Here is an 11,791-nt window from a genome sequence, read left to right as displayed (position 1 = left end):
GTGGCTCCTTGCAGCAAACAGTGTCTCCGTGCATGTCTGTGGCTGCCTGTACGTCTGCATCCCTGTGTTCCCGCATCGCTCCTGCGTGAGACACCCAGATGCTTCGCGCCGCGTCCTCGCAGCGGCCCGTCCCTGTGCTCCGTCCCAGCGCTGCGTGTTTGGGCGCGAGCGTCTCCTTGCAACCCCCCGTGCAGGGCCCTCGCCAGCATCATCCTGCTGCAAATCTCCTACTCTGCCCCCCGCCCCCGCCCCGCCCCGGTCTGTGGCCCCCTTTACACTCCCTGCTGTGCCTGTGCCCCCCTCCCTTTGCACCCCCCCCCGGTCCGTAGATCCCCCCGTTGCACCCCGGTCCGTGCAACCCCCCGGGCTCCCCCCGGCCCGTCGGTGCAGCTTTGGCGCCGGGGCCGCGGGTTCCCCTTTATCCCCCCCCGGCCCCCCCCCGGGGCGGCGGGTCCCCCCGCAGCCGGGTCCCCCCGCAGCCGGGTCCCGGCACCTCCCGCAGCGCGGCCGCGGGCGGAGCGGCGGCGCAGCGCGGCCAATGGGCGCGGGGGGGCGCGGCCGGCGGGGCCGCCGCATTTAGCGGCCGGGCCGGGACCGAGACCGGGACCGGGAGCGGGGCTGGAGCCAGAGCCGGAGCCGGAGCCGGTGCGGGGCCGAGCGCGGCATGGAGCGGGCGGCGGGGCCGGGGGCGGCGCTGGCCGAGGGGCTCATCAAGTCGCCGCGGCCGCTGATGAAGAAGCAGGCGGTGAAGCGGCACCACCACAAGCACAACCTCAAGCACCGCTACGAGTTCCTGGAAACGCTGGGCAAAGGCACCTACGGGAAGGTGAAGAAAGCCCGGGAGCGCTCCGGCAAGCTGGTGAGCATCCCCCCCTCCCCTGCCCCCGCGCACCGGTGCACGGCGCTGTGCATCCCCCCGCCGGGCCCTGGTGCATCGCCGGCCCCGCTGCCGAGCCCGGTCCGTGGGCTCCGCGCCTCCCCTCGCAGCGAGGGACCGGCCGGGGCCCGGCCTCCGAGCAGCCCCTTAGGGGTCGGGGGGCAGCGTTGGGGCAGGCTGGGACCCGGCCGCCCCCGGAGCCGCGGTTAGCGTGGGTCTGCTCGCGCCCACCGGCGGATTGCAGCTCCGGTCACGCACTTGACCGAGTCGGGCTTCCTGGTGAAAGGAGTTTGCACATATCCGGCAGTGCAGAGCAAACACTGCACTTGAGTCTCAAGGATCTTTCCCTTCCTCTTGCCCTGGATTTTGGTTGGTTTTACGTGTTGACTCTTAGCAGTGGTGTGTGGCATGCAAGCAAAGCCGAGCCCCTTGGAGTGCCCTGAGTGTCTGATTGAAATCGTGACTCCTTGAATCAAACATCTCAGCCTGTCTGAAGCAAGTGTCTCGGTGTGCAATGCACAGCTCGACCCAGAGCACAGATATCCAACACGTCGGAAGTGTGCGGGGAGAGGTGGTGGAGCGTAGCCCCCCAGGAAAGGGGGCTACCACTGGTTCTGAGCAGCCCTGCCCTTTAGATCAGCAGGCGTTCAAAGGACAAACTTGTGTGTGATTTCCCTGTCCCTGTTCAGTGCCGAGCTCCCTATGGTGCAGGATGGGACCAGTGAAAGGCACTCGCACCCCAACCCTTGCGAGACCATAGGGGTGAGCAATAAGGGTTCGCCTGCGAGTAGCGTAGCTGGCCCAACGAGGCGCGGCAGCAGCCAAGGTGGGTGCGAGACCGAATTGCTAACATGCTGCAAAGGCATGTCAAGGAAAGCAACTGTAAATCGGAGAGGTTTTCTTGTGTAACACACCAGCTCTTAATTAACTCAGATCTGCCACTGCCATTAGCCTATCTGATTTTGAAGACGCTGCTATTTTCCTGCATAATCAGGGCCCTGAAATGCAGCTCCTACCCACTGACCTAGAACGATCCCGCCCCTTGGGATGGGTGAGAAGATTTGGCTTTGCTTTTCTGCCACTAACAAAGCTTGTACAGAGATTCTTTGAACTACCAGAAAACCTGCCTATCTGTGCAAGCCCCTTAGGACAGGGACTTGTTTGCCTAGTAGTATTAGGCTGTGATAATGTGAATTAAGTGCACAGGCCAATGACTCTTCAATAAATGCCAAAGACAGTCAAAGGCTCGACTAACTGGTACCACGCAGACCTGGCCATGTAGAAACAGGAGGCTTAACCACAAATCTCTCCTCTTCCCACAAATTCTTTCTTGCACCACTCAGCATTTCCGGACCTGTTTAATCTTCAGGCTTATCCTGAGCTGGCTTGTTATTTGCTCGTTCTCTAAGTGGCTTTCACTTCCTAAATACTGAGGTGTGAGAGCAGGTACGACTGCCTCCTCCGGTTATCCCTCTCACGGGCTGTGCGCAGATCCAGCACTGACGGCTGAAGCCATAAAGCTGGAACCGTTCCATGCGTGGTTTTTGCCTCTGGCTAATCAGAAACCACCTCTGTCAGATGCACTACGTGTTGAACTGTCTTGTTTTACTGCCTAGTTTTCTTTTTCCTTTAATTTTAACCATCCTACCTGGACTTAGCTCAAAACAAAGTGTGTCTAGTCACTTAGTTGATTACGGGAAGACCAGACTCTGTGAGGTGCTGGATTTTGGGGGGCTTCCATGAATGTTCATTGTCAGAAAATCACCACTTGTTTTCTGCTTAGAAATCCTTTAGGTGACGTGACGCTCACGCCTGGCGGTGGGTACTTCTGCCGAGCGCCCTTCCCAGCAGCTGGAGAACTGGTGCGCCTTTGAAATAGCAGGCAGGTGGGGAGAGACTTGCTGGCTTTTCTTGCTGCGTCTCCTGCTTTGAAGATGCGGTAACATGTGCCATGGTGGTGCAAGCTGGCTCCTGCACCTGTTTGCATTGCAGCATCTGGCCTATTTTCTTCCAGCCTAGTGTTTCTTCCAGCCTAGTTCCCAAGCCTTGGACTGTAGCCAAGTCAAATAGAAATCAGGACCTCCTGTGGGACTTGCTTGCGATGTCAGAAATGTATTCCTGGGCTTGTGTGATGTCAAGGGGAAGACGGCACCTGGAATATTCCAAAGTAGCAAAGCCTCTTTTGATCTCCAGTAAGGGGGGAACCCCGGTCTCTTCCGTTGTGGGTTGTAATCCATATTTCATGGAACATGAAATGCTGCACTTGCAATCTGGAACAACTTTTAAAGAGCTGCCTGGGGTTGTAACTTAATATGTCTTTCAGCAGCTGCTTAAAATACCTGTTCTGCCCCCAAAACTTTTAATTAAAAGCTTTTTGACTTGGAAAGTACTCTCAAGTTCTCCAGGATCTAGCAGCAGGATTTCTTGGGGCTGTCTCCTGCGGGAGATTCTTCTTGTGGGCATTGGCGAGGGAGAGGAAGGATGCAGGGTCCTGACAGGTACCTGCTGTGGAGGTGTCTGACCCCGAAGCTCCTGTCCCCATCTCTAGGGGCAGCTGGGTACTGCCTTTGCTGTCTCGGAGCGGGGATCCTCTGCAATCGGCCTTGTTAGGTGGGAGATGTTTTGGAACAAAGCTGCTTCCGTCCTTTCCCCAGGGACAACCTAGGGGTTGCTTTCCCCGGCAGGGCTTGGCAGATGGCTAGATCACCCTGCCCTCAGTGGCCTGCTCAGTCTCCTTGGCATGAGATATAGACCTGAACGGTGGCATCTCCTCGCTGAGTCGCACCCGAAGCGTTGCATTGGGCAGCCGGCCGGTGAGGAGCGCTCCGCAAGGAGAGCCCTGGGGCTCTAGCAGTGCGCTGACCTGCTTGGGGCTGGAGCTGTGACTCCGTTCGGCCTCCGAGGTCGCTAATGCTGACTGCCAGGTTCACAGGCAGCGGCGTTTGCCTGTGCTCTCCTTGCTGATTACAGCCGGTGGCTTCTCTTAGGGCTTCCCGTGTTGGCAGCCCGGAGCCATTGCATGTATTTACAGACAGCAGAGTCTTGCTCTGAGACCAGGCTCCACAGCATCTTGGTCAGCAAGCAAAAATGCTACGTACAGCTGGTGACCCCAAAACACGGGGGCCATTGGGCTGGGCTGGATGTCAAGCTTTGGTGGCGGGGCGATGAATGGAGTGAGCAAACAGGGGACTCGGGAGGGCAGGACCAGGCTGACTGGCCGCAAAAAGGCTTTGAGGCATTGCGTGCCTCCTGGAGGGGGTCAGGTAATCGGGGGCCGAAGCAGAAACGGTTAAACTTTAACCTGTTAACCTAGCACGAAGGTCAGGGAAGAAATTCCCTGGCTTTCAGGAAGCTATTATGTGCCCTTGGTATTGCTTCGCGTGACACCCTGGATCTGGGATCAAGCCTCCCTCGGCCAGAGTCCATTCTGCCCGGTTGCCCGCGGGTTCAAGCGCCGGGGCTGGCGCGGGTGCAACGCTTCTCGGCTGTGCGGAAGGCGAACGCCTGCCCGGCGAGCACCGGCCCGAGGTGGGTCAGAGGAGCGGAGATGTGGTCCCTGCGCTCCCACGCAGGAGCGGGGCTGGAGACCGGGCTGCGGCCGTTGTCGGAGCCATTCGCCGCTTGGCAGGCCGGGTCTCGAGGGCGCGAGGCCTCCGACCCCCACCCTAGATCGGAGGGAGACGAGGCCGGGCGTGCATCTCGCGCCGTAAAGGCGGAGGAGGGTCTCCGCCGCGTCTGGCCGTGAGCGTCGGCGCTGAGCTGGCGCTGGCGGCGGGGGGCCGGCGGGCATCTGTGGCCCCTCTCCCTGTTGCTGGGAGACCTGGTGCTCCGTCTCCTCCGGGATCCCTTTACGGGATTAATGCTGTTCCGCATTCTTGTCTGATACAAAAAAAAGAGGTTCTGCTGGATTCAGTTGTAAATTCAGCCCTAGGAGTATATTGTCTCTCCCTAGCTCTTTTGAAAGAGGATTAGAAGGCATCTATTCTCCAGCGCTAACTCTTCTTTCTCCTCCCCTTTCAATTTCCTTGTAGAGGATAACTTGAAAACCCAAGCAAAGCCTGGAAGGCGGCTTGGATGGTCGGTGCTGGGTCTCCCAGCTGGCTGGAGCAAGGTCCTGTGTTTGCTGCCTAGGCAGGATCTGCTCCTTAACGCCAGACTTTCTCCTACCTCTACATAAGCAGTTCCCTGGAATAAATATTTGCAGGGAAAACAAAACCTGTTTTTTCGTTTTCACCACCCCAAGAAGGTGTTGTCGTTATCTCCCAAGTCATGTGTGCAGGTCGCGTTCCTCTCGGTGGCTGTGATCCAGCCGGCAGCTCGAGCCGAGGACGCGATTCCTGTAAGCCACTGCAAATAAACAAGGAGCAGGTCTGTGCTCCCCGTGCAAGGAGCTTGGCAAGCGCCTCTTGAGAGCTGGCAGCAGGTTTCCCTGCGCGGGGGTGGGAGCCTCCCTTGTGCACAGCAGAAAGACTCGGAAACTGTAAAAACCTGACTGATAAAATTTCCTTTTTATGGGAGTTACTGCAGCGGAGACTTGACGCACAGCCCTCAAACAGAGCAGGCCGCCGGGGCGGAGAAGCCAGGCCCCCGATCTGCCGCTCGTGAGCCCCTTCCCGACGGAGCGGGTTGCGTTTCTGGCTCCGCAGCGTGTGTCCGGGAGCTGGGCTGGTGCTGGGCTCCGGCCCCGGCGGCCGCCTGACAGCCCCTCCGCGTGTGTCCCCATCCGCAGGTGGCTATCAAGTCGATCCGGAAAGACAAAATCAAGGATGAGCAGGACCTCGTCCATATCCGGAGAGAGATCGAGATCATGTCGTCCCTCAATCACCCCCACATCATCGCCGTCCACGAAGGTGAGCCCTCGTCTCCCCCGTCCCCTCCAGCGGCTTGTCGGCTCCAGCTCGAATCCCTCCTGCGAGCTGGCGTGGGTTGGAGCAGTGGGATCCGCCGCAGGGCTTCCCGTAAGCGGTGCTGGGTCGCCGCGTCCTCCCTCGGCTCCTAGCCAAGCCGAGCTCTCTGCTCGGGTTTTATGGGCATGTTCAGGGCTCAATTCTCAAGTTTCCCTTCTAAAAAAATAATGAGGAAAACGTCTTTTTGAAGCAGAAGCGGTTTGCTGTTCCCAAGCCGCGTGGGCGATGCGGAGTGCCACGGCTCCCCGGCCGATCCTGCCCTCAGCGCTCACCGCCTGCATGCGGCACCGCGGCGGTGGGAAATACCTGCGCCGGAAACAGCCGCTTCCCGTCTCGTCCCCTCCGCTCTGGAGAGGGAAGCGGCAGTTTACATGGCCTTTAAAGCCTGGCTCCATGCGGTGGGATGCTGGAAGCCTAAACGCTGCTCCCGGCCCAGCCGGTGGGTGGGAGCCTCCGGCTGCAGGTTGGGACCCAACACGGAGCAGGCAAGGGATTGGGACGGCTCCCGCACGGATGCCGGAGCCCCACTCCAGTGCTTTGGACCGTGCGGCTTGATGTTGGCGTGCTGCGGCTGCCGAGAAGGAGCCGCGTGCTCATCCCGACCTGCGGGAAACGCATGCTCAGGAAAGGGGCAAATGCCGGCACAGAGGAAATCTCTGCAGCTCCACTTCCAGCCCGAGGCAGGAGCAAATCCGGGTGCTGGAGTCCTCCTCTCTCCCTCCCCTGGGGCATCGGCAAACCAAACCACTGGCTGCTTGCAGAGCTACTGATGCTGCCGTGCGGGCAGCGCTTCATGGCTCCGCTTTGCTCCCAGGGAGCCCAGGCAATGCCAATGGGGGCCGAAGGGGAATTTCTTAGGTTCTAGCTACAATCAGATTTGGAGCAAATATCCAACTGGACCAGTCTTTGCTTAAGCGCCGAGTCCCTTGGCCGCAAACCCAGCGCGCCCTGCGCTCTCCCTTGGCGCAGCTGGCTCGGCTGGTGTTTATGGTGCCGTGCTGGGTACGTGCGTGTGGCCAATGCCTGCGTTATTGCCGTTAGTGGCGTACGTGAGGGATCCAGAGTCCTTTTGTCCTCCAAACAAAAGCGAGTGGATTGGCGGTTTGTGCTCGTGTTTGCAGGGACTGAGTCATGCTGATTGCTGCCTCTGCTGGAATTCAGAAATATTGAGGTAGTTTTCTGCGAACAGGAAGAAAACGCTCCATCTCTTGGCTTGAGTCTTAATCCTTATTAGGAGCATGGAGAAAGTCCACCCCGGCCATGCCAGCTGGTCGTTTTATTCCTGTCCCTTTCAGCAGGAATCCCTCTAGCAAAGAACCGCACGCCTTCCCCATCCGCGGGAGGACGGGAGCCCTTTCCCGCGTGGGCTGTGGCCGCAGAGCAGCGGGAAAGCTCGCCGTGCGTGGCTGGCAGCCCTGGCCATGCCGTGGGACACGGGTGGCAGATCAGGCTGCTCGGGTCCTCCTCCAACTGCAGAGCAGGTGCCTGGAGAAAGCCCAGCACCTCCTGCTCCTCGGAGCAGGCCGAGGGCATGGGCAACGGGACAGGCGGTGTGCCGGAGTCGGTTACGGCTTCACCCACTAATTAAAAAGCATGCGCTAATGAGAGCGGCCTTTGGCGAAGCGCCTCATGCCCTGTGGCATCCCCTTGCAGTGTTTGAGAACAGCAGCAAGATCGTCATCGTGATGGAGTACGCCAGCAAGGGCGACCTGTACGACTACATCAGCGAGCGGCAGAGGCTGACGGAGCAGGAGGCGCGCCACTTCTTCCGCCAGGTTGTCTCCGCCGTCTACTACTGCCACAAGGTGGGTCGGCGCCGCGCTCCGAGGCGCTGCGTCCCCAACGGCTCGGGGCGTAAAGCGGAGCAGGTGGGGTCTCCGCGCGCTCGGCGCTGCGAAAGAGGCTCCCTGCACCGCGGCAGAGGTGCAAGGGCCGGGCAGGGGTTGGCTCCCGCGGGGCCTGACGGGGAGGTGAGGGGCACTGCGGTCGGGAGCGGGGTTAATCCTCGCCCTTATCGGAGGGTGCGGCCGGCCTCTGCGGAGGAAGTGATCGAGCCGCTTTTGGAAAGCTTCGCCTGGGCTCTCCTGCTGCCGCGGTGCCGGTCTGACTAAACCAGTCAGGGAATTATCAATTCCAGTCCCACCCGCTGCAGAGAGGAACGCCCGGAGCTGCTGCCAGCTCGGGAAGCCGAGCCTGGGCCGCCCGTCTCGGGTGGCCGTGGAGCCTGTCCGGGGCTGCGGGACGAGGAGCGCGTGCTGTGCCTGGCCCGTGCAAGGGTCCTTGGGCCCGGAGGTGTCCCCAGGAGATGCGGAGATGCTCCAAAGCCATGCTTGGGTCATGCATCAGCTGGAAGGGGAGGTTGCAGAGCACCTCTTGAACCCAAAGCAAATCAAGCTCTCGCTTAGCTGGGCAGCAGCAGGTCCCAGCAAAGCGGCCCAGCGCAGAGCTGCCTTGCCTTGGTGTCTGCTGTGCCCCAGCCACGAGCACCCGCTGGGGACAGGTACTGGCACGCAGGGAGGGCGCGAGAGCCCAGCGTGCAGCCGGCTGGGATGCACCGTGCTCCCGATCAGCCCGAGGAGAGCAGCGCCCAGTTCAGGATGCTGTGCGTGGATAAGGATGGGCTGTAAAACAAGTTATTTGTTGCTCATCTCATTACTGGAACCGTGTCCTGTTTGAACTCTCGGCTGCTGGCGGGGAGCCTCCGCGGAGCTGCGCCGGCTGGGCGGGTGAACGGCAGTAACCTCCCTGCTGTGACTAACTGCAAACTAAACCTGCCTTTCCCTTCCCTCGCGCAGAATGGGATCGTCCACAGAGACCTGAAGCTAGAGAACATCCTTCTCGACGCAAATGGGAACATCAAGGTGAGAGGCTGGCGGAGCCCGGCTGCGCTTGGTGTTTTGCCCAGCGAGGGCTCTAAGGGCCGGCTGTGGCCGAGGAGCTTTCCCGGGCTCGCTCGGCCCACGAGTCCCCGAGCCGCCGCTCCGGCGTGGCGCGAGCTGAGCCCTGCGGCTGGGGGAAGAGGCTGCAGAGGCAGAGCCTCGATGCCGGCTATTAAAGCCATCGTCACTTATCTGGATGCCGATAAGAGGGCAAAGTCTGAACAGAGTGCAAATCGTGACTGGCTGCAGAGCAAAATGAAAATCCTCTCCGTCGGCGCGGCCGATGATGAGCAGGCCGTGGGGCTCTATCCTGGTGCCGCCTCCACTGGAGGCTCGTGAGCACGGACCGGCGTGACGAGCGTAACGAATACCGGTGCGCCGGGTGGAGCAGGCGGAGAATAAACAGCCTCTTGGGGCTGAAGGAGCCGGAGGAGAGCCCTGCCGCTTCCCCTCTGCAGCAGCCCCCCGCTCGCGGCGTCGCAGGCGACGGGGCCGGAGCGGCAGAGCCCCGGGCTTGCCGGGAAGCGGGCGCCGCTTGGGGCAAGCTGCGGTCAGAAGCAGCCGCTGCCGGGGCTGCGGTGAGGCTTCTGGGAGGGGGTAACCTCAGCCAAGCCGCAGCTCGGGAGCATCACATGCAGTCCTGCTCCACCTGCACATAGGAACTTTGACTTTGCTGCTTGATTACAGCTATAAACCTCTCTCTAGATTGCGGACTTTGGCCTCTCCAATGTTTACCAGCAGGACAAACTTCTGCAGACTTATTGTGGCAGCCCGCTCTATGCATCTCCCGAAATCATCAACGGGAGGCCATACAAAGGCCCAGAGGTAAGTTGTGTCTTGCTCCCCTGCTCATCGGACGTGATGGAAGTGTCTTGCAACAGGGAAGCTCTGAGCGCTTTCCCAGGAGAGAGCAATATTACTGGAGCCTGGGGGCTACGATTTGCCGGTGTGAACTGGGGTAACAGGCCCTCTACCAAAGCACTGCACAGCTGGTGCGTGGTAACGGCAAGTCGCAGCCAGGGGTGCCAGGCAGAGGTGGCAGGATGCAGGCAGCTGCCCACAGCACCTCCTCGAGCTGGGCCTGCTGCACTCCCCTGTCCTCCAGAAGAGGACTGCCGTCCCAGGAGCTGCTAGTTAGCCTCTAGTAGGAGGTTCGGCCATGCACAGGCACGGAGCTTGCTGCTTTAATGCTGGCAGCTGGTGCGGGTGGCAGGTGGACGAAGCAGCCCTGTCTTGCTGGCCCACCCTCATCCACCTCTCCATCTTGCAGGTAGACAGCTGGTCTCTTGGCGTTCTCCTCTACATCCTGGTCCATGGTACGATGCCGTTTGATGGCCAAGACTACAAGACTCTGGTCAAGCAGATCACAAGCGGGGACTACCGGGAGCCCACAAAGCTATCGGGTAGGTAGACCCCACGCAGCTCTCCCCTCCCCATCCCGCTGTACACGTTGCCTTTGGTGGCTGATCTGGCTTTTCCCCAGATGCCTGCGGGCTGATCCGGTGGATGCTGATGGTGAACCCGGAGCGCCGAGCCACCATTGAAGACATCGCCACTCACTGGTGGGTGAACTGGGGCTACAAAGTGCCTGTCGGGGAGCAAGAGATGCTGCGGGAGAGCGAGTCGCCCCTGGCCACGGTGGCGGAGTGGCTGCGCCGATCCTCCCGGCCCCTCTTCGAGAACGGCTCCAAGATGCGCTGCTTCTTCAAGCAGCACATGCCCAGCGTCACCCTGGAGAGGCAGCGCTCCCTCAAGAAGTCCAAGAAGGAGAACGACATCTCCCACGTGCTGCAGGAGGCGGCCGTGGCCCCGGAAAACCCCTCCAAGTCCATCCTGAAGAGGCCCAAGGGGATCCTGAAGAAGAAAAACTCCGGCGACCAGAAGGCGCCCGGCCCCGGCCCTCCGCAGCCAGCTGCTGCCGGAGAGGCGAGGGACGAGGAGGGCGAAGCAGCCGCTGCCGGTCTGACCCGAATCCTGTCCGCGCGGACCCTGGCCTGCGGCGAGGACAGCAGAGCGGTCCCCGTGGCCGTGCCCAGGAAGGGAATCCTGAAAAAGCCGCTGATGAGAGAGTCGGGCTATTACTCCTCCCTGGAGGGCTGCGAGTCCCCGGAGATCCTGGACTCGGAGAGCCTGGACCTCGACGCCAGCGTGTTTGTGGACATCCCCTCCCCGGAGCAGGGCCCCGAGGGCCTCCCCGCCCGCCGCAAAGGCATCCTGAAGCGCAACGGCAAGTATTCCTCGAGCAGCGCCGAGTCGGACAGCCTGCCGGGGCCGGGCTTCGGCTCCTTCGGCGAGGCGCCCCTGCCCAGGGTGGCCCCCCGCGCCCGCCCGTCCAGCGCCGTCAGCGAGGACAGCATCCTCTCCACCGAGTCCTTCGACCAGCTCGACCTGCCCGCCCGCGTCCCCGACGGCGGCGGGGGCATGCGGGGCTGCGTCTCCGTCGACAGCCTCCTCCGGCTGGAGGAGATGGAGGAGGAGGAGGCAGGGCGCCGGCTCCGCCGCTGGACTGTGACCCACTGCCAGAGCCCCCTGGCAGAGAGCTGCTTCTCCCTGGCGGACTGCGACAACGTCACCGAGGTCTACAAGCGCGCCGTGGCCATCAGCATGAAGCTGAGCTGAGCAGGGCCCTCCGGGGCGGCCGCGCACCCGCTTCGGGACGGGGCAGAGCCCTCGGCGGGGCCGCGAGCCCCGCTCGGCCGGGGGGACCCGGAGGGACCAAAGCCCGGGGCTGGTCCAGCCACCACCCCAGGCCCCACGGAGGTGGTCTGGTGGCCCTGCGGTCCTGGCTCTGCCGTCCTCCTTTTGCAAACAGGTTCATCATCTCATGGGGGGGGGGAGAAGGGTGGGTTTTTTGTTTTGGGTTTTTTTTTTTTTTCTTTGCACTGTTCTTGGCTGCACAAGATAACGGAGGGGGCAGGTGATATACCTCAAACAGGCTTGAGATGTAGCAGGGCGCTGGGGGGAGGCCGTGGAGGCTGAAAGGTGCTGTCCTGGCTGGTGACTAAGGTCTGGGCTCTTAGGATCTACTGGCAGTCGGGTACAATCGGTCCAGGCCCAAACTCTTTCCCCCTCCTGCTCCGCAAAATCCAACTGGAATAGCAGGCGCCTCTGCCAGCGCCGTCGCTCCC

At 61.3% G+C, this 11,791-nt stretch overlaps 1 protein-coding gene across 1 annotated transcript; it reads left to right on the top strand.

Annotated features, from left to right (window-relative positions):
* Window positions 1-664: 664 nt before the first annotated feature.
* Window positions 665-11,480, top strand: NUAK2 (NUAK family kinase 2). Its single transcript, XM_067310552.1, has 7 exons — window positions 665-859; window positions 5,607-5,727; window positions 7,438-7,589; window positions 8,580-8,645; window positions 9,369-9,488; window positions 9,934-10,066; window positions 10,147-11,480. The coding sequence occupies exons 1-7, from the start codon at window positions 665-667 to the stop codon at window positions 11,280-11,282; spliced, it is 1,923 nt and encodes a 640-aa protein (XP_067166653.1). The 3' UTR covers window positions 11,283-11,480.
* The last annotated feature ends 311 nt before the right edge of the window (window positions 11,481-11,791 follow it).

The sequence above is a fragment of the Apteryx mantelli genome, chromosome 25, assembly GCF_036417845.1.
Source record: "Apteryx mantelli isolate bAptMan1 chromosome 25, bAptMan1.hap1, whole genome shotgun sequence".
Lineage (NCBI taxonomy): Eukaryota > Metazoa > Chordata > Aves > Apterygiformes > Apterygidae > Apteryx > Apteryx mantelli.
This window is presented reverse-complemented; position numbering and strand designations above follow the sequence as displayed.

What these genes read in the sequence shown, in the direction of transcription:
- NUAK2 (XM_067310552.1), top strand. Translation starts at nt 665, where the DNA reads ATGGAGCGGGCGGCGGGGCCGGGGGCGGCGCTGGCCGAGGGGCTCATC. An exon ending in ACGCAAATGGGAACATCAAG is followed by an intron (nt 8,646 to 9,368) that starts GTGAGAGGCTGG and finishes ACCTCTCTCTAG; the next exon opens with ATTGCGGACTTTGGCCTCTC. An exon ending in GGAGCCCACAAAGCTATCGG is followed by an intron (nt 10,067 to 10,146) that starts GTAGGTAGACCC and finishes GCTTTTCCCCAG; the next exon opens with ATGCCTGCGGGCTGATCCGG.